The sequence below is a fragment of the Nannobrachium achirus genome (assembly GCF_963921795.1).
Source record: "Nannobrachium achirus genome assembly, chromosome: 5".
In the NCBI taxonomy this organism is placed as follows: Eukaryota; Metazoa; Chordata; class Actinopteri; order Myctophiformes; family Myctophidae; genus Nannobrachium; species Nannobrachium achirus.
This window is the reverse complement of record NC_137814.1, coordinates 43,276,833-43,299,877: the sequence shown is the minus strand read 5'-3', so window position 1 is coordinate 43,299,877 and position 23,045 is coordinate 43,276,833. Positions and strand designations below refer to the sequence as shown.

The following is a 23,045-nucleotide window of genomic DNA, read 5'->3' as shown; positions in this document are numbered from 1 at the left end:
TGTCTCCCTCCGTTCCACAACAGGACATTCTCTCTAGCATTCTCTCTGCTGTGTTTGGAGAGTCAGGCTGGCGTTTCCTCCAAGACAAATAAAGGGCAGCTGAAAACGGCGAGCATCAAATGAACATTTGACGGATTGTGGGAGCCATAAACAGGTCCTTCAAGCATCCCTGTGTGCCAGTGCACTGTGCCATCCATCCCACAAGGCTAATGCAGGGCCTGTGATGTGGCCCAGTGCTGGGCTGCCATTGATTGCCCCTCACTCTCCATTTTTTTCATTCTCGCTCGCTCTCCTTCCACCTCACTTACAGTATAAACGGTCATTGTTATGTCTCTCTCTCTCTCAATTTCCATGACATTCTCTCTCTGTGTTTTTTCTCCCCTTTTCTTTTCTTTTTTTCTTTCTTTTTCAATGTATATCCTGGCACCTGATGAATCACATAAACTCTAATTAAGGCCACTGTAGGCCGTATTGCAGTGTGGCTATGATATCATAGCTGGGATCTGTGGTGTGGGCAGTTAAACAAACAACTAAAATAAGCAAACGAGAATGATACATGTTGAGTTTGGATTGCTTGCACACAGCACGCAGACTAATTATAGATCAGTGTAATCTCCCTAAACCAAAATGATTCTGGAGACTCTTCCGAATTGTGCAGCTATCTGAAATATTTCCAGTATCAATGGCTGGAAGTGTTTATTTTACTGAGAGATAATTGCATCCGATGGAGTCCTCGAGGAAGCTTCCCATTAGCCATTTAAATGTCACACATTCAGGTTCTCTGAGTCTGCAGCACACATATACAACTCAAAATGTCAGGCACCCTGGCGTCTTTGAGCGGCCCTCGGGGAGACCCTGCTAACGTGATAGTGGTAGCATTATGGCACCTGGAAGATTTGCAGTTTTAAGATTTGCTTGTCGACGTTTTTATGTTCTGGCCAATACTCACGCTGTGTCCAGTGGGATCATTGGGTTCCATTTGTGTCTGTGTTTTTCTCCATCTGCTTTTCTACTCTTTGATGCGCTGTGAGCAGTGTTTTGATGTTGGAGCTTTCCAACTGGCTAATTTTGACCCTTCAAAAGGGGAGAAAAAAGAAGTTCAAAGATGTGTAAAGTTTAAGCAAACTGTTTCGTTGGGTTCAGAATTGAAAGCATATAAGACATTCCCCAGCTTTTCTAGTTGCCATGGTTACGTCTCATCTGTACACACACATTCTCCTTGTGGGAAAAAATAAGATTGTCTCGGAAAGCTGTGTTTTAGGCCTTAAGACTACAGTATGTATACTTTTGCACTGACCTGGTCAGACTGACTAGACCAGGGGTCTTCAACGTTTTCAGGCCAAGGACCCCTTAGCTGAGAGAGTTATGAAGCAGGGACCCCCACAACCTTTTCATAGATTCCATATAGTTTCATTGTTTGACAGCACCATCATCAGTGTATTTTGGAATCATGTCAATGTGTGTTTTCAGATATTTAACCACTTGAACCGTCAATACTTAATAAACTTGACCTTTCACTCTGTACTTAATCTGATTGGGCCATATACAGTATGCTCTGAATTGCTCTGTACAGTATATGGTAGCTAGCCTGGGAACCAGAGGAATGTTCGAGCTCAGTTGGTCTGGCGATGCCAGGCTAGTGGTGGTACCCTTCAATTTTTTACCGGGCTTAAAGTCACTCTCTGGTTTCCCATAGACCGCACAAGTTCAGACAGTTGGAGCAGAAGTTCCCTCTGCTAAAGTTACAGATGCTGAGAATCCATTTTACACCAGTGTCTAATTGTGACATAGTTGGTGAATGGGTCGCTTTCTGATCAAGTCTAAAAAAGCATTTTTTTATGATTATATCAAGCCAATTATTTTGATAGCATGTAATTTGGCTTCCCCAAGGAAGTTGTGGGGAAGTTCTCTGGTCAGATGACATCACCGTCATCAGGCGCGATGACATCATCTTTTGAGGACACATTTCCATGCTCTTTGTAGTTCCCCAACGCCCGACTGAGCACAATTAAAGGTTTGAAAGAAGAGAGCTTTTGGCAAAGTGGCGACTGCTCACTTTCTGCAGCTCCACTGGGGCACGGGTCCCACTCATTAGCTCAGTCACACACACAGATGTATGTGCGCACACACACGCCTCGCTGACATCATGTTTCCCCATGTTTAAACATACAGTGGCCTGCCTGGCTGAACGTAATATAACCTATTCATCATCCGGTTGTATTTCTGTCTTCAGACGTCTATAAATGATGTCTGGAAAAGATTCACTTGGACTCGTAAAGACTAAGCAGTACGGGTAGCAGGTTTAATGCTCAAGGTGTACGATTTATAAAAAATGAATTCATAAAGGCAGAATGGCATTTTAAAGGGGGGGGGGGGTGATTAAAAAAAAAGAAATCCTCAGTAGCGCGAGTCATGTCATGCTACCTTGGATCTGTCATAAGGAGGTTTTGTTCTAATCTCAATGCCATCTTTTTTTCTTTTCTTTTTTTTTTTATATATTCATTTGTATAGATTTTTGGAGCTGTGTGAAGCACAGGCTCCCTATACGTGGCCGTGTGGGTCTGTCTGTGTGTGTGTGTGTGTGTATGTAGCCTGAACTTCCTAAACTTCGGCACGCCACTAGTCCCACAGTTTTGCCACCACACACTCGCGCCATATGTCAAATCGACCGGCTTACTCGGGAATCGTGGGCTATTACTTTTCTAAGAGAAAGGTTCTATAGTTTAATTGATATTAATTTATTAGTGAATTAATTTTCCCCATTGACTTATAATGGGAATTGCAAAAACTCACATTCAATTATTTGTCTCTCGCAAACCATAGGGGCTAGAGTTTCAAGACTTGGAGAGGAGGTTCATAATGATTTCAAGGATTAAATAAAAAATAATTGTGTCATTTGGCCGCATGGTGGCGCCATAACACCCCACTTTACGTTTTGACCTGTAACTCTTGAACCGTAGGTCGGAAAATTAAAAATATTTTTTCCCTGGATTCCTTGGGTCATGACGCATCTCCCCATATAGGCCACGCCCATTTGCGCCATGATAGATTTTCCGCCATCTTGAATTTTCTCCAAAACACACTTTTTGCTCCTTTTCCTACATATTTTCTTCAAATGTCACAAAAATCGGTACACATGATCCACACACATACACACACACACACACACACACACACACACACACACAGCTCCACTTTTTTTATACATGACAATACAAACAATACATTACAAGACAAACAAACACCAGACCAGAATGTGGGCTATATAAAATATAAAATACGAAAGGGCATTATGTAATTTATAAATTATTTTAATGAACAGTTTATGGTAACTTTTGGTCGTTTGTTGAGGACCATGAATATGAAAGGTTTTGAGATAATAAAAAAAAACACTATCACCACAGCATGAAGCTGACATGCTTGAATGAAGTGATTGGAGAGGGCAGGTCTATAGACTAGAGTCAAGATTAATACGAAAAAAATAATGCATCTTCCCTGTATTCTCTCCCCATCCCTCCAGTCATGACCTCTAGACTGCACTGGAGGGCCCTGTACCTGTTGGGCGGCCTACTCTACATCGTAACCCTGCTCTGCTCTGCTGAGAATGTACCGGCCTCCGCAGCGCCCTCAGAGAAGGGAGTCACCTTCAGCCATGTCTACAAGATTGACATGCCAGGGACCTCCAGCTGTAAAGCAGAGAGCCTCCCATCCCAGGACCAGGCACAAGGTCAGAATGATGAGGACAATAAGAATGAGATTTAAAAGGTTTTATGTAAGGGTAATCATGTGAGCTGGTCATTTGTTTAACTATATCCAGACAGGGTTATGCAGGGCCACGATGCGAGACAGGGGGTCTCAAAGCTGTATTTTATCCCTCTTATTAGATGGATACTCGATTACTGTATTCAGTAAGCTTATTGGCTTGCAAGTTTCCAATTCCATTGCAAAGTAAACAGAGGCAGAGCAGCGGCCTGTTATCGTGAAATAACAGACATGCTGTCATTGAGCAGTCAACCAAGCTGTGTAGTAATAACAGAATAATCAACTGTGTGTGTGTGTGTGTGTGTGTGTGTGTGTGTGTGTGTGTGTGTGTGTGTGTGTGTGTGTGTGTGTGTGTGTGTGTGTGTGTGTGTGTGTGTGTGTGTGTGTGTGCGCGCGCAATTATATGCAATAACTGGTGGTAATGTAATTCATGACAGCAATGAAATGACATTGAGTATTAAGATTGAGTAAATTCAGAATCGCATTGAGCTGTCATATATGCATGGTATATTATGTCCTTTGAAACACATTCCATTTTTATGTTTCTTTTTTCATAATGTCCTTGATAACTGACATTGTCTCCTGGAAAAATGTTTGATGTCCATGTGACCAGTGGAGTCAAGACAGAAAAAGAGACGGTTAACCTGGACCATTGCTGGACACTAAATGGCTTGTTTTTCTTATTTAATCTGTGTGTGTCTTGTTCCATTCTGTAGATCAGACAGGTGTGGTAACCACGGTGGATGGAGAGAATGTTGTCTTCAGCCATAACATCAGACTACGTATGCCCCAGTGTGACTGTGCGGAGTCCGAGAGCTTCAAGTCTCTGTTGTACAGAGTCAACGGTCTGGAGGAAGAGGTCAATTATCTGAAGACCCAGTGTAGCCAGGGATGCTGCGGGAATGGAGGTAGGCTGTGTCATAATGCTGTATGCTATTAGCTATACACTGGTTCACTTAACTTTCACCTTTACTTGTATTTACCAAATAACTGCTAATTGTCAGTGCCAGTATGTCCGGAAAGCACAAAGGGAGAAGCACACACCTGGGTTGTCGAGGTGCTGACCACGCAGGTGAATAATGGTTAAAAAGAAAGAGGCCGCTCTTCAGCCACAACGCATAAACTTTAATTTAAACCAACGTTTCGATCGTAGCAGTCTTCCTCAGGGTTTACCCAGTGTCAGTTTATCCAACACTTACTGTAGGTCTCAAACAATCCACTGCAGGGGTCTTCAATGTTTTCAAGCCAAGGACCCCTAAGTTGAGAGAGAGATGAAGCAGGGACCCCACAACCTTTTCAGAGATTCCATATAGTTTAATTGTTTGACAGCACAATCGCAAGAAATTTTTGGCTAAAGTTCTCAGAATAAGGACACTAGGGTTCACATGGTTAATATAAAAAAGGAGAAAAAGGTTTCTATCACACAAATATTTGGAGGACACCCTATACTAACTCTGTGGACCCCCCTAGGGGTCCCAGACCCCCTGTTGAAGACCCCTGATCTACTGGCTGGATTCACTGTCCACCTTCATGCTCCCCAGAGGGGGAACCTTACTTATTTTGGTATGTAATGAAACACCCGGAGCACATTCATGTTCCCTGGAGGAATTTTTAACCATTTGAGTGATGTTTATTCCATCGCCAACCTCAAGTCAAAATGTCAGCTTTGCATGCATTGCATCTCAAAATCTAATGTTTGATTGATTGATTGATTGATTGATTGATTGACAATTTTATTAGAAGGTTGCATAGGAAAAAGTACCATTTCATGACAGTACAGTTCACTTGTACAAGGTCAACTAAAAGCTGACCTTGTACTAGTGAAGTAAGCTTCACAGCTTATTTACACAGGATCCCTTTATGCATCTAAATTATGAGATCCATATGAATTGGTGTTTGAAGTTCTGTTGTGTATTTTGCCATGCACCTTCGTTGCTTGTGATGTTCAGATCCTCATGATATCATGAGGGATTTTCTGATTGGAATCACTTATGAAGCGAAATGTTAATTTCTATAATAGAGTATTCTCCTATTCCAGGTCTTCAACAGGGGGTCCCCAGGGTTACTACAGGGGGTCCTCCAAATCTTTGAGTGATAGAAACCTTTTTTCTCCTTTTTTATATTAACCACTTGAACCCTAGCGTCCATATTCTGAGAACTTTAGCCAAAAATAGCATATCTACAAGCTCACAATGCCTTGCGCCCGGAGGCGTTGTGAGCTTGTAGATCTGTTATTTGAAAGTAAATGGAATCTATGAACAGGTTGTGGGGGTCCCTGCTTCATCTCTCTCTAAACTAAGGGGTCCCTGGCCTGAAAACTTTGAAGACCCCATTCTATTCCACCACCTTTCAAAAGATGCTCTTTTCATCCTCTCCTCCCTCTAGCTGTGGACACGAGCTGCAGCGGCCATGGCACCTACTCCCACGAAGAGTGCAGCTGTCAGTGTGACGCAGGATGGGAAGGCCCAGACTGCTCCGTGTCCGCCTGCCCAGACGACTGCAACGACAATGGCCGGTGCGTCGATGGCAAGTGCGTGTGCCACCAGGGCTTCACCGGACACGACTGCAGCGAACTGCTGTGTCCCAACAACTGCAACGATAAGGGACACTGTGTGGACGGGAGGTGCGTGTGCTTCTCGCACTTCACCGGCGAGGACTGCGGCGTCCAGAGGTGTCTAAATGACTGCGTCGGGAACGGCCGGTGCGTGGACGGCCTGTGCATCTGTGAGGAAGGCTTCTTTGGGGATGACTGCTCTCTGGGTAAGCTATGCCAGTGCTTTTCAAAGCGGGCCACCAGGGGATGCCAGGAGGCCAATTGAAAATAATAATAAGCCTACTATAAATTCATGAACTCTCTGTCCATGTGTCCATCTGTCTGTAGTTCACGTATCTCGATGATCTCTGATTGACCGTATCCCGAGAACCATCTGACTGACCGTCTTCTAAATTGTTATTCTTGTATTGATTAATTCATCAAGTAATTAATGAGTTAGTTAGTTGGTTAGCTTTATAAGCCATTGCACAATAGGGGGGCACGTCCGGATGCTATGGGTATTTGGGGGTCCTGACTCCTTGGCATGGAACATTTTGAAACCCTAGGCCTAGAGCTATGCAAATAGACCCTGTCCCTGAGTTTCAGATGGATTAAAAGTACAATTTGTATCATGTTCATGGGATGCTGTGAGTATGACGATACAATGAGCTACACAAGCTGAACTTCTTAGTAGACTTTATGGAGAGCAGTAAAGAATCGTTATTACTTATGTATGGAACCATTTACTGTAGATGTTCAACATTGCAGCCAGACCCAAGTGGAAACTTCACATTCAAATTGTTACGGCAATATAATACTCGGGGAACTTAAGTCCGAAAATATTACCATTATTTCTTTCATAAGAGTTTGGTCCCCCGAAGACCATTATGTCACCCATATTTTTATGAATTATTTATCCAGAGCCCAGGGTTGTATCCTCCAGGGCCCGGAATTACTCTAAAACTGTTCCTTATGAAACTGGAGATGCACCATTCACTTCCAAACACCTCGGTTAAGTCTGCTGGCAACGTACACAGAACCCCCATTCTTTATCTTATGACAAACACAGATGCTAAAAGTAGTTCAACAGCCCCATAAAATGTATGGACTAATCCCCAATGTTACTTTAAATATAATCTTGGCAAAATAAATAAATAAAAACCTGTAAAAAAATACATATCTGGCACATTTTCAGGGCCTCGCTAAATGACCTCTATGGTCTCATGGTTCAAGGAGTTATGACTGTTATACAAATGGTCATAGTGACCTACTGCTCAGGAATTCACGACATCCCTCACACAGCTATTTCTGCCGTGGCCTCCTACTAGGGTGGATTTGTGGGCTTCCCCCCTCCAGGGTCACTGCTGACCCTCTGACAATATATGACATCAGACACTAACACCACACAAACATAACAGAGCCCACTAGCTTGCAGGCTTCTGAATCATCACTACCTCTACTGTTTCTGCACTCTCAGCACCACCCGGGGAACGGCGTGCACGGCGTGGTAACATGCAGTAAGTGGGTTCCTGGCGAAGAAACAGAACAACAAGCGGCAGCGTGGCATTTTTACAGCTTGGCCTGTCAGGTTCACACTTCTCGCTCAAAGCCTGGGAGATTTAGATGTTGCCTATTTGGCTCAGAAAAAAGGAGAGAAAAAATAAGTAATTCTATTAAAGTTAAATCTTTCATAAGAATGAGACAGAGACTCCCCAGATTTAGTTTAATCTATTTCAATTTATTTTGTGTATTACCGGTACATGCACTAAATGTGATAACATTTTCTATGATTTGCCGTTTATGTGTCTTTGATGATGTTTGCAGAACAAAGTCCAGCCCACTTGTTCACTGATACAGACACATCTATTTCAGCCTGAAACCCAGCCTCATATTCAAGCAAATATATTGAACTTCTAATGATGTGTGTGTAGAGTGGACAGACTAGAACAAGATCAGTTACGGTATATCACTATCCCCCAGATGGATGGAGGTCCAGGTTCCCCTGGCTGTGCTTACTGTAGATCTGCAGAGGCATGGACAGGGGTGTCGCACCAAATTCTGGGGCCTGGATACAAGGATTCACCGCGGGCCCCCATGAATGTTGTTCATGGGGGGGGGGGGGGGGGGGTTTAACCCATTTAGACTGGGAACGCATTATTACACATTATTTTGTGCAGAGTGCCGCGCTGCGAGCTTGTAGATCTGCTATTTTTGAAAAATCTATGTTTCTATGTCAGTGGTTCTCAAACCTTTTCATGTGAAGGACCCCCAAAATGATATGTATTCGGCCACAGACCCCCATCAGTTACAAATGTTCGCTTAAAAAATACATATATTCAAAGATTTGCACATTTTTTCACAACTTTTCAAAAATAGCAGATTTGCAGCGCGGCACCGAGTTCTGCGCTGTGAGCTTGTATATCTGCTATTTTTCTATAGCTAAAGTATAATATAATTAAGGCCCCTCCACCTTGGGCCCTAGGCTAGTAACTCAGTCCCACTTCCCCCCCCCCCCCCCCCCCCCCCCCTTGTGACGCCCCTGGGCATGGAGCTGAATTTACACCTACGTGAGTGTGAGCTGTTGACCAGGTTCCAACAGCAACAGTGGCAGAGTGTGGGTGGAAAACGGAAGGGAAAGAAAGAAGGAGGCAGGGATTATATGGAGCTAAGGAAAAGATACATCGTGTTGATTTTAGACGTTAGTGATAACACTAGTAATGCGGAACAGGAGAAGAAAAAGTAGCAGAAAATTGAAAGGAAAAACAAAACAAAAAAAGGCAAAGGATTTATTAGTTTTATGTGGCTTGTGTCCAAGTCAACATACGGTGATAGCTGTCAATCTTCCACCCCAGCGATGACATTAATAGGAGTCTAGAAGTGATGCTGAATGCCTCTTTGGGTCAAACTCAGTTTCCCTCTGTGATCTTTAGCAGTACTGGTAATAATGGGCTGTTTTCCTGTACTTAATATCAAAGGCAGATGTTGTCATTTTGAACATTGCAGCCAGCGCTTTAACAATGTTAATAGTTTGCCTATGTGTGAGATATTATCGGTCATTTCACGATGATAAATGATCAAAGGCCTGTTAAGTGACCTAATCTAACAGGAGTTCCTTTGGTGGGCTTTAGTGGATTTATGAAATCTACATCAGAGAGGTGCAGATGCTGTGGTTTTAGTGTTGATTTTACGCATGCTTTCGGGGTGGCTTTCAATTGTTTTCTTTCCGTCATTCGAGGACAATGCAGCCACTGAAATGCCTTTCAAACAGTAAACCAGATTTTGGTCACATTTTCAGTGCTGGATCACATTGTGAAGTGGACTGGATCCATATGCTTGCTGCACTGTAAAACCCTCAGTGTCAATTTAATTCTGAGGGTCCTCAGAGTTGACTTATAAGTTATAACACCCATGATTTTGCAGTGTGAGTGAATAATCTTAAGTGTCTGGGTTCAAACGATCAAACGTATTGTATGTATTTTTAGGCCATTTGATTGATGTTTGATTTAATTTGTCCTGACAATGTTCTTTTCAAGTCATGCCATGTTTAATCATCCACACTTTTTCATGTTAATAATGTTCCACTTTCCTCAATCTCAATCAGGGGCCACACAAAATTCCACTTGTGTCAACTTTCCCCAGCTTTATATAATTGAAATGATTTGTCCCTGCGGCTCTCTTGAAATGTAGCTTAAGGCGATAGATTGTTATTTGTCGCGCCCGGTGCAAAACGGGAGCGACAAGGGGGTATTAACTGCCGCTGCGTGGAAAAGCTCCCACCGAATTTCAGGAAACATTAAGTTTTCTGACTTTGCCACATGGAACAATGTCCAAACCTGATGTGCATTCTTTCCTGTTAAGTGCGGTTGGTGATGCCGTTAGCACCCATTTGACATGTTCGCCCCCAGAGTGGCCTCCATTGTGCTTTTGTTCTTAAGAGTCCAGAGCCCACCACAGCCTAACCAGATTTATTTCACTATGTCATACAACCACTGAATTTTACTTTGCTCGTGGAAAGTTTCGCTCTCCAACATTGCTGACTCCCCACTCCGACTTGTGTTTTGCTATAGAACTCCAAATTTAGCTTTATACCTGTACCTTTATACCTATAATTTAGCTTAACCGCTTAGAGGGCACTTAGACCCCCAGGGGTCTGTACTAGCTGCCTACCGTGTTTCCCTGTACACTGAATCTAAAAATGTTCACAGAACGTTCGCCTACTATGAGACGCTCAGAATAGGGATGGCAGGGTTCATGTGGTCAGCCCCACCCCCAGCCATCCACCCACCCACCCATCCACCCACCCACCCAGCCCACATACTGTACACACACATCTTTTTTCCATCATCTAGACGGAGGGGTTCTGGCATGGTGTCATAACTGTAACCACAGAAAAAGCAATATCGTCTTCAGATTTCCATCTCAGGTTCTCCACGAAACGCCAAACTTCATAATCGCGCTCTACTCCCACGGTGACCCCCCCCCCCTCCTCCCACCCCCAAAAGGGAGGTGAAAGAAACAAGAGGGGGTGTGAAAATTAGTTTAAGATGAGAGAACACTAATGTAAACATCTCAGTACTTCATTGTGTGGCATAATACGGTGTGTGTGTGTGTGTGTGTGTGTGTGTGTGTGTGTGTGTGAGGACTGAGGAGTAGAGGACCACAGTGGAAACATGTGCGTGTGGGAGAATGAAATATAGACAGAAACAGGCGACAGGGAACACAGAAGAGAACTCCGTGGGAGGTAGTGGAGAAGAACATTATAGTGTGTCCCAAAGTGAATACAACCTTCATGAACCTCTCTCTCTCTCTCTCTCTCTCTCTCTCTCTCTCTCTCTCTCTCTCTCTCTCTCCCCCATCCCTCACAGTTCTGGGCCCTAAGGGTCTGCAGTTGATTCGGGTGACTGACGTGTCTCTCCTGGTGGAGTGGGAGTCGGTCCGCGGGGCAGAGTACTACTTGTTGACCTATCAGCCCAAGGGTGACGACAGTGCACTGGAGGAGGTGAGTCAACAGAATAAAAAAAATAGGAGAATCCGCCAATAGAGGACCATCAGCAACGTGTGGAGCATAATTCATTCATTCATAATCATGCAGATTCAATTCTCATTCAAGCTTCAGAGAATTACATTCCCAAAGTTTGTGACACATTGACGTGCAGAGAATGTTTGAGATGCAGGGGCTGACATTTCTAAAAGGGAATTTTGGTGAAAATTCCCAAAATAGACGATCCCCAACCTCACAACGCGTTGCAGTGCGGCGCGTTGTGAGCTTGGAGATTGGCTATTTTCGTTGCACGAACCAAGTATAAGCAAGATTCAGGCCAACATAAAATGCTGCAAGTTCAGGAGAGTTTGGAGAATGCTACGTTCCGCATGGAAAGGGGTGCATTTGCATTTGCAAGTGCTACATTCATGGTCTGGAGAGGCCACGTTTACAGACGGGTTAAAGGGCAGGGGCTCAAGCCTTTGATGTCTATGCGTGTGCACGTTCCTGTTGTGACAGAACTCACAACTAAGAACTTCATTAAGTTGTCTCAACCCTCTGTGTGCTCTGCCTAGGTGAGAGTGTCCAACGCAGAGAACTCCTACCTGATCACAGGCCTGACACCCGGGGTCACCTACATCGTCGAGGTGTATGCAGTCATTAGGCAGGTCAAGAGTGAGGCGGACAGCATTGAAGCAACCACAGGTGAGAAGGCAGAACCTTGAGTTTGGCCTCAAAATGTGCACGCGCCGGTTGATCAATTTAACCACTCAAACCATATATTTTTCTTTGAGCCGCCTAGGGGTCAATTCTTGGTCCGGTCCTTTTTTGCCTGTGCACCAAATATCTTTGTGGAAAATAGCTGATCTACAAGTTTGCAATGTGTTGTACCGCAACGCATAGTGCTTGTAGATCTGCTGTTTTCGTCAGACTTTCATCAAATGTTTGCCTTCTATGCTCAGAATAGGGATAAAAAAAACATATTACAAATCCGGTGCTCTTCAATACGGATGGGAAAGTAATCAATAAGGATAAAAAGAAAACAATGACTGTCCACCTCACCTGTAATGGATGTCCATGGTATTGGATGACAGTAAAAAAACAAACAAATAAAAAACCATCAGAGGCACTCTGAATGTTTTTTAAAAATCCATTATTCAAGCATGGATTACTCCGCTAATGGACATTCTTGGATAGAGAACCAAACTTTGGACATATCAAAACTAGAATTGAAACCAAATCTACAGTCCCACTTTCCCCCCCCTTGTGACGCCCTGTGCGTGGCTTTTAGAATGTGTGCGTCTGCAGTTTAAACAGGAACATTTCTTGAGAGAATAAAGTGCAGCTCAAGAGGAACGGGCAGAGCACAGTATGGTGGACTTACTGTAAATGTGGCTGTGGTTGCATAAGTACATTAGCAGGTGTGGTCTGTTGTTGGACCAGGAGGAAAGGCAGACGTGACCAGTTGAAGGTTAACATTTGGAAGAGGGTAGGTGTGACTTGGAGGATTTAAACAGAGATTCTCGGTGGCTTAAACTGTCACATTTTAGGACAAAAGTAAGCTGGGATGTGGACGGTTGTTGTGAGTCCACCTGAATGTTAGGGGGAAGGGAGGAGAGACCACTATGAGCTTAAAAACGTGGGGAATGTGAGGATTAAGCAGCCATTTTAGGAGAAAGGCACAGGGGAACAACTAGGCAGGTGTGTCCTGTCAGGACACTTTGCAATAGAGAGGCAAGTGTTTTTGTTGCAATTGGCTGTAGAAATCATGGCTATACTGCAAAATTGCTTTCAAAGTTTTGGCAGACTCGATGGCATTTAATTGCATACCCAAACTTACTATATTGCATTCTGTAGGAACACCTGTTTTCATTTCAAGAAGCTTCCGTCATTATCTTCAGTTGCTCATTTTGTTGTTGTTTGCACAGTTGAACATTTTCCTGTGCTGTGGTTGAATGAGGGTTAGAGAAAGGAAAATAGAGATGGCATTCAAATTAACAAGTTCAGGAGTGTCCTTAAAGTAAACATATTTCTGGTGCATTTGGATTAACAATTAATTCGCTTCTCTAATACATGATCATGTTGAAGGCCTTATGTGCCACGAGTAACACTAACAGGTAATACATGATCACGTACAATGTAAATGTCCCTCCATCCCCCCATGGGATAAACATGTTTTCCGTTTTCCCTTTCCCCTCTAAAATCAACCGTAAATTCCTTTGTGCAATAGCCAGCTCGCAAGGCAATGAACAAGCTGAAGGCTGTCATTTGTGAATGTTTCATTAAGCTAATAAGCTCTAGTTTATTTACCATTACATTTAAGGGTAATTACATTAGCCTGTAATTACAGAGGCAATGACTCCACACAGACACGTTTATTGGATGCTGCAGGCGTTCACAGATGTGGAGAGAGAGAGAGTGAACACGGGAGAGCGAGAGAGTGCAAGGAAGAGAAAGGAGGAGAGGGACGGAAGGAGACAGAGAGAGAGAGAGACAGAAAATGAGATAGAGAAAAAAAGGGAAAGAGACTGTGGGCATGGTTATGGTTAGCCATGGCAAACCACACAAAGCATGGCATTCCTCCACTGGCACGAGAACACATGGCATCATGTGACATTTAGCTGTGTGAGGAGCTAACTGCATGAGACAGTCTCTCCTCTGCTTGCAGGCCTTTCAACTTGAAACAATCATCTGATTCAAATGGGTTATGTATTCTTCTTCTTCCGGAACAGAAAAGCACAGCTGGCAGTAAAGAAAAAGAAAAACTCCCAGCTGTGTGTAAATCTTTTATTTTTTATTTATTTTTTAGTTTGGACAATGTATCTTTTCTGTCTTGGCATAGTTGCATTGTAGCCAACAACGTGTACTATTTTGAAGTAAGGGCTAGTATTCATATTGGCAGTAATGTTCTTAAGTGATGCTTGAGGAATGGGTTACTACTGTCTTACATTTACGATTAAAGATTGCAGCGATTACATGTACATCCAGGGAAAGGTGACAAAAGAGTTGCCATCATGACAAAATCAATGAAATGTGTTTTTTTTTTTGCATGATTACTCCAAAAAATATTTCTTTGGAGGATAGCAGTCACTTAGAACAATGGGCAGGGACAATGTCTCAATTCCAAAGACGTTCTCTTGGGATGGTGAATCCAACTGCCTGCCTGGTATCAATCATATTTCATTCACATTTTTTGCATCTTGGGGGCAAAGGACAGGGCAGACAGGAAAGACTTGAAGGCCAGTAGCATGAAACGTAGGAAAACATTTGATTTTCCGATACTTTCCGATACTTCTCTCTACTTGGGTTAAATCAAAACAGACAATCTTCTCTGATAGAAGAACTATGAGTTAAATATTCTTGACAGCAAACAACTGTGAATACTCATTATTTGTTGTTCTAGCCAAGAACATTGCCTGGTATTATGAGGTACATTATGCAACATCCTAGTTGCAAACATTCATTTATTTTACGTATTACAATTTTAAGAGAGAAATAATTAATGTGTATTGCAATACATTTCAAAAGTAACCTACCCAACCCTTCCCAATCATCATACCTCTTGCTAGCTGTATCACTCACTATTATCTTTGGCTGTTTGTGAAGGTAATACTAAGTTGTGTCATATGGAAGGCAGATATGATACTTGACATATTATGAATCTTTTCAATTAAGTTCTGACCACTGTGAAATTGTGTGAGGTCAGATAGAGGCAATGTCTCTCCAGTCCAAAAGAATCCACCACAATGTGCACTTCTCTATACGGTATCGGTATGTTTTATTTTCACTAGTGAGTTCTCTAAAAAATCACTTGCTGTATTCCCTCAAATATATAACAATAATATTCCCATGCTCTAGGCCTATTACATTTTTGCGTCTTGGGTGCAAAGATCAGGGAAGTGCATGCAGGCAGGAAAGACTTCAAGGCGGGTTGGTAACTTAGAAAACGTTTTGTCCTGAGAAAATAATCTCTTCTGTGTTCCTTTTGATACTTTATTTAAAATCTAGATATTTCAACGTCCCATTAATCCGACTAAGGGTTAGGTCTAGGGTTAGGTTTAGGCATAGTAGCATTCACCAGGTTAGCATTCACCAGGTTAACATTCACCAGCGTGGGACGAATGTGACGTCGAACTATCAAACGTCGTAATAACGCTACGCTCCCAAAATCAAAACATGACAACCTTCTTTGATGCTATATTGAAAAAAAAAATTGGTTATATAATGATGAACTATAATTATTATTACTGAGTATTATTGGAATTAAATAAAGAGGTTAATCAATCATATTGAACATCTTTCAAAAATAATCTTCCCAAGCCTGTCAGGACAGCATGTGACTTGAAATCACACAACACTAGAGCTCCATTCTGTCGCCTCAATGGAACCAAATGGACCATACCGGTAGGTCCATTTGCTTCCATTTGTACAGTCTCAGAGTTACAGACCCGTAAGGGTCCATTTGGTTCCAGACAGTTCCATTTGTACAGTCTCAGAGTTACAGACCCGTAAGGGTCCATTTGGTTCCTAACTACTGTATAAACATTTAGCTGTGGACCCCCGGAAACCTCCTCCTCCTCCTCAAGATGTCATAGACTTCATAGGACTTTCACATAACGAATAACTGAGCAATCATGTTTGTGGTCTCACAGCATATCTCCATATGCAGTACATGGATCTCCATATATGGGTACCAGGGGTCTCCATATATGGGTAACTGGTCCGATATACATCAATGGCCAGATGGCTAAGAAATGGCACGACCTCGCTTGTCGCCCTTACTGGTATTTAAAAATTTTCACTCACACTGGAGTTGTTCTGTTGGTCTCCCAGAGAGCATCGAAGACATTCAGGTGGTGGGTCAGACTGAGGACTCCATCCAGGTGGACTGGAGGAACCCCGCTGTGACCCTGGACCACTTCAGACTGACCCACATCGACCCAGCAGGACAGGAAGAGGAGCAGGACATCCAGATGAGCCAGGAGGCTCGCACCAGACACACCATAATAGGTAGGCCATCATGTCACACACACACACACACACACACACACACACACACACACACACACACACACACACACACACACACACACACACACACACACACACACACACACACACACACACACACACAAGCACGCACGCACGCATGCATGCGCCTGCACGTGCAAACAAATACATGCACACACATACACTTTGTATTTAACTTACACTGTGAACACGGGTTACGGTTGACGCGGACGTCCTCGTTTGGATCAGCAGGGGTCGCACCGTGGTCCGCGAGTAAACGCCGGGTGATATTTACCAAGATTAACAAAATCCAGCTCTTGCCGCCCGCAAGCGTGTGCGTGACGAGCACGGGACCACGCCTGCTCGCCTCGCCGCCCCTCAACTTCTCCACGCGTCCCAAATAATCGCCCGCTCATTAAAAATTAATTAATAGGGCGTGTCAGCCGCCTCCCGTCTGAAAGGCGCTTAAGAAGGACTTTTTTCAACTTTTGGTCTTCAGGCAGAGTTTCTCAGCCAATCTTGCACACAAACCGTTCACACACGCATCCATTGATGCAGCCCAGATCCTACAGTGTCATCTACACTACAGTATCATATAATCTCATCTACTGTATTTTATGTGTGTGTGTGTGTGTGTGTGTGTGTGTGTGTGTGTGTGTGTGTGTGTGTGCGTGTGCGTGTGCGTGTGCGTGTGCGTGCGTGTGTTCTCCTGCAGGTCTGCATCCAGGAACTGAGTACCAGATCACAGTTCAGGCCATCAAGGGGAACGCTGAAGGAAAGCCTGGCTCAGTCACTGGGGTCACAGGTCAGAAACTAAAGCTACTGTGTTGATGTCCGTCTAGCTAATTGGTTCCCAAACACACTTTAGCAGATATGTAGCACGGTTTTAATTGAATGCTTGTGTATTTGCTCAAGGGAATACAGAAAGCAGCCTAAGAGATTTTTGGACAGTCACTTGGACAGTCACTTTACTGATAATAAAACATACTGTACAGTTTAGGGAGAGTGGTTCTCAAAGTGGATTCCAGGGACTCTGTGGGTTCCTTTAGGACAGGGGTGCCCACACCTTTTTGACTCAAGAGCTACTTTTAAAATGACCAGTTCAACATGATCTACCCACCTCAATAATGTTTTACCTTAGGGGGCTTTGGGTTTGGAATAGCGGCACTGGCATTACTTATAAGACAAACTCATTTGGCAATGGAAATAGTGGGGGGAAACATCTTCATTCCATTATGTATGAAAGTGGTAGGTTTTCAGGTTCTTTGTAATACTACTGACTCTTGAAAACAAAACATTGTATTGGGGTTTGCCTACTTTAGAAACCATGAAGGGAGTTGACAGGCCCTTCTTGATGTCAATCTATCAAGTCACCTTAATGCCAAAAAGAGGGATTTTGTGAACTTGTTTATAAATATTTTTCTTTATATTTTAATTATATATTTTTAGGGGCATGTCATGTGGTCTACCTGCACAGTCTTTGTGATCTACTGATAGATCACAATCTACCTTTTGGGCACCCCTGCTTTAGGGGTTTTTAAATTGACCCATGTCTCTGACAGTGTACACATGACGGGTTCATTTGGTTCCATTTGTACACTGTCAGAGTTATGAGGAGACCTTAAGATGTAAAAGTTTGAGAAACACTGGTTTAGGGAACGGCACACATTCCAGTATATTAGGACTGGAGGGGCATTGGCTCTGTCTGACCTCAGACAATTTCACTGTGGTCAGAACTTAATAGAAAATACTCATAATATGTCAAGTATCATATCTGCCTTCCATAATGACATAACCCAGAATTACCCTTCTCAAACAGCCAACCATAATAGTTTAGTATGTGATACAGCTAGTAAGAGGCACAGTATGATTATGGGACATAATCAGGTTTGGGAAGGTTACTTTTGGAATGTCGTTCATTAAATTACTACCCTCTTCAGATGCCTGAAGAAGGTCGTTGACCGAAACGTTGCATTATTAAATAAAAAAGAGTTCTTTGGCCAAGTGTAAGATGGTGTGTGGGTCATATGTACTATTTGTGCATGATTGAAAGTAAACTAGGATAGCGTACCTCATAAAACCAGGCAGTGTTCACCTAGAACAACACATAATGACAGGAGTAGGCTACTGAGTGTTATTTATTTACTGTCAAGAATATTTGCCATTTTTGATGTTATAGGCCTGCCCTAAGTGCATGGAAACCTTTTTGTAATCCAAATCGCATTTTGATTCGAAACACTAATTTAACTTGCACATTAAATGTGCTAACAAAGATTTTAAATTGTATTTGTAATTGTAAATGATTAGAGTTATACTATTAGCCTATGTGTATTCTGTTAAGCCTATTCTGTTGAGACTTGGCCAAAGAGACATGTACTGTATGACGATGTTGTGTGATGAAATTAGGTGAAGTTCACAACGCATCTCAACACATCGCAACGCATCGCAACTCATCTGCGGCATGTTGCAAGCTTGTAGATTGCATATTTTTTGCTGTGTGTCGTATGATGGAGCATATTAAGCATTAGAACGTCTCAGAGAATAATCACAGCGCTCTGACCTACCCCTCACTTCCCAACGTGGTCGTATAACTTATGACCTGATCATACAGTAATAGCTGAGGTATCTATCCTCCATCCTTGAAGAGGATCATGATACACAGAGTATATGTAACCTCTTTGGGATGATCCACATTGATTGCGCCAAGTGAAGTCCATAATTTATTGGGCCCGTCTGGCGCTATTGAGGACTCGTGGCACGGCATTGAGCTATCCTCACAGGTCTCACTGTGTGCTGCTGGACTTGACGAGGGACGTGAGCAGGAATATATTGAAGGGATTCATTTTAACAGCTGTTCTGGGTAGACTGTCTCTTAAATCTGGGCTATTGGACTGACCATTACGCGTATCCCACAATGGCACATTTGGTCTTCAGTTTCTCCCATTAATCTTCCCTCTAATGCTCTCCCCCCAGTTTTCTGTCATTCTGTCTGCGTCTCTATTCTGGATGCTTCTCCTCTCTCCCTCTCTCACCTAAAGTGTGACTTAGATTCTGTTTGCAACTAATTCTCCCCTGTCTGTTTTTCTCTCATCATCTGGGTTGATGGCTCTACTTTTACCTGACTTGGGGCAACCAACCCATTAAATGGCTTTCATTTACGGGTGTTAGTGTGTACCTCTGGAGCCTCACCTCTCCTCTTTTGAATCCAATTGGGGAACCAAAGCATGACCTCAACATTCCCCCATAGAGTGTGTGAGTGTGTGAGTGTGTGTGTGTGTGTGTGTGTGTGTGTGTGTGTGTGTGTGTGTGTGTGTGTGTGTGTGTGTGTGTGTGTGTGTGTGTGTGTGTGTGTGTGTGTGTGTGTGTGTGCGCACACGCGTCCAAGTAAGAGGGTGCTAATCTGCCCCTGGCAGTTGGTGGCTGGACTTCACTCCAATTTCCTCGATCCTTCATTTGGGGTGTTGCTCGGAAAGGCTTAGGGGGGAGATTTAAGGGGAAAGCACTTAGCTCCCTCTTGTCGTACTGGTTACATGGTTCCCTGCTAGTGGTTCAATATGGCTGGCAAGGCTCTACAGGACATGTGGAGCTCAGTCACCTGTTATCAGGTTGCACAATGGTTGTGCACAGTGAGAATGGAGAGGGAAGGGAAGGGAAAAGGAGAAATACATAGAGAAAAATGGCTAATATTGGATTGAAAAGTAGGGATAGGACGTTGAAATGTCATATCACAATTATTGTGACAAAGGAAATCGTGATTTACGACATTATCGCGATAATCAAAATCCATTATCCCTGGGCGGAACATTTGCCAAAAAATTGTAGATCTACAAGATAAAAAAAATCCATTATCCTGGGGCGGAACATTTGGAAAAAATAGCGACACAACCTGTTGTGAGCTTGTAGATCTACTATTTTTTAGAGAGTGCAAAAAAGATCAAGTATGTATATTATAAGTACCTTTTACCAATTATAGAGGGTTTAAGTGGTACCAGATATGCAGCTCGGCAAATAAAAGGTGAATTGAACCCAGTGCATGACGGAGGATGATATCACGATAAATTAAATCTCCACGATACGATTATTATCGTGAGTGTTTTTTATCACGATAAACGATAATATCGCTTATCGTCCCATCCATATTGAAAAGACAAACAAAGAGAAAAAATAAGTCAAATTCATCCCAGAAGGGGGAGGCTATACAGTCGCTAAAATCAATGTAGCCATTGAACAGTGAAAGCAAGGATGCAACAGAAGATCAAGATACAAATTGAGGAATTATGAAGAAACATGAGAACATTTGGAGATAACATGGGAATTAAAATATGCTATGGGCAATAGAGAGCATGTCCATCATGCGTGGGCAGGGTGCTGTGCTGCATGTGTTAGAAGAATGCATTTACCTCTCCGTTTGTTGCAGTGAAACTGAGCTTTGTCCTCAGAGACTGCTCCTGATACATTATAAATACTGTTACAGACTGCCAATTTCCAACGTCCCACCACCAGCCCTCTTCCCAAATCTCCTTCACTTTTTCTCTATATTTCTCATCCCCAGGCACGTGCACACATAGACATCAAAGGTGGCTTGAGCCCATGCCCTTTTCTCCATCTGTAAAAAGTGCCCTCTCAAGACCATGAATGTGTTTTTTACAATGGCGAAAGAAACGCGAATGCCCTCTTTCCATGCCATACCTGAAGGCATCATTCAAGAGAATGGCCTTGTCCAAACTCTCCTGAACTTGAATGCAGCGTCTTATATTGAAAGAATTTCCCTCTCTGTGTAGAAATCAAGTATCGAAAATAGCAGACCTCCAAGCTCACAACGTGTCGCAGCGCGTTGTTATTTTCGATATTTTCACCAAAAGGCCCTGTTAGAAAATGTCAGCCCCTGCCTCTAACATTCTCTTCACGTCCCTGCTCATCCCTCTTGCATGTCTTTCATTTTTCCCCACATTCCACTGCTCTCATAAACTCAACATTAATATCCTTTTCACCTACCAAGACCAACAGCACGGTTTGCTTATTGTAACGACATACTACAGGAAATGGGTTTTCAATACGACAGTCCGACAAATCACAGAATGTTAGGAAAAGGGATAAAAAAACGCATAAATAAATAAGATAAATGATCTTTTCTTGCAACTGATGTGTTCACAGTTACGTACGGTACAGGAGCTGGCTAGCTATAGCATACATTACATCGGTAGCCCCAAGATTTGACAGCAAATATTAATACGCTGGATTAGTGCCCATGGCTGCATTTCAAAAAACCTACTGTGTGCATCTCAGTGTAGAGGGCATGTGGTTAAGTATATGTGCAAGTATGCTATGCAACCCCATACTGTCATATTTGGGCAAATGGCAACAAGAGGGCATGAACTAATAGTGATAGGATGAACGCGTGCAGACAGGCCAATGTCAATGAAAATCTCTGCTTGGATTGGCTACTGTCGAAGTCAATAATGTGCCAAAGGACTATAAAGTCTATAAACACAACATACAGCTGTTACTGATTCTGAATCTGATTCAATAAAGAATACACTGAGTCCATACGCTGTAATGTAATACAGATGGGCTTGGCCAAGATAAAGGGAGAGAGACTGTTATAACAGATAATATCATTATCTCTGGGGACCATGCTGTGACCCTTTGGAGGGCCAGCTTTCACACTTGTCCATCAATGTGTTTTCACTTATGATATTTCTGCATTACTGGAGCGAATCTTGAAGGAGACGAGACAGAGAGGGAGAGCAGGGACATGCTGGGCCCCTGATTCAGCCTGGGAAAAAGAGTTGGAGAGGCCCTCATTGCGCGCTATAGAGAGAGATCTCTCTCTATAGCGCTGCTGCTACTTTGTCATTTCAGCTCATGACAAGTGACAAGCCAATTACATGAGTTATATTTTGTCGTTGTTGGGTGGAAACCTTGTATGTCCAAAACCGTTTGTTTTGTATTTATCATTTTAAAATTGATTTAAACTAGTGAAAACAGCCGATCTACAAGCACACAACGCCTCGCATCGCTGCTGTTTTCACTACTTTTGTGCGACGGCCTTGTATGATGAAGCAGGGCTTTGCTTTGCGAAAAAAATTACAAATTTAAAACTTGGAGATACAAGGTTTCTGCCCGACAGTGATGATTTACTTTGTTGGCCGCCCAGCCCCCAAAATGAAACGAAGGCTGACATTTTATTTTTATTTTTTTCCTAATGGTCGGCCTGGACCGGACGGGAATGAACCGGCCGTTCGGGAGTTGTCCCGCTTTTCCCAATGGCCAGCACGTCCCTGAGGGAGAGAGAAACAGAGAGAGAGAAACAGAGAGAGAGAGAGAGAGAGAGAGAGAGAGAGTATAATGTGTTAACAGTGATGAATTAAATTAAATCCGACAGTATATGCGGGTGGGCCAGTGCTGTGTGTTGTAGTGTGCTAAGCTTTCCCTTTTCAGTGCAACCACTGGCCTTCAGTTGCAGAAAGTTGTGGGTTTTCAAGTGAAACTGCTTGCAGTTTAGTATGGCTGTCAGTCTCATCTCATTCAATAGTTCCCCTTTAAAGTTCTTCTTAGAATTTCTTCATCATTTTGCAATGTCAGCGACATTGAGATCAAGTGGAATTTAGGTTGAAAGTCGGTGTGCCCACTAGAGGGTGCAATTGTGTCAGCAGTCTGCAGAGCATGGCCCTTCTGGCCCCATTCCTATGGGCTGATAATACATGATAACTGGCCATTGTATAACATGATAACATCAGAAGCGGGTGCCAGACTGTG

General features: G+C 43.1%; 1 protein-coding gene across 1 annotated transcript in view; it reads left to right on the top strand.

Moving 5' to 3' along the window:
* The window catches only part of tnn (tenascin N), a gene marked incomplete at its 5' end in the record, with an annotated part of 85,240 nt that overhangs the window by 36,674 nt on the left and 25,521 nt on the right, over positions 1 to 23,045 (top strand). Inside the window, 7 exons of the mRNA XM_080725806.1 lie at positions 3,521 to 3,727; positions 4,479 to 4,670; positions 6,148 to 6,522; positions 11,161 to 11,294; positions 11,852 to 11,981; positions 16,110 to 16,286; positions 17,002 to 17,091. Coding sequence (XP_080581932.1) covers positions 3,521 to 3,727; positions 4,479 to 4,670; positions 6,148 to 6,522; positions 11,161 to 11,294; positions 11,852 to 11,981; positions 16,110 to 16,286; positions 17,002 to 17,091 — 1,305 coding nt within the window. The remainder of the gene's footprint in view (positions 1 to 3,520; positions 3,728 to 4,478; positions 4,671 to 6,147; positions 6,523 to 11,160; positions 11,295 to 11,851; positions 11,982 to 16,109; positions 16,287 to 17,001; positions 17,092 to 23,045) is intronic.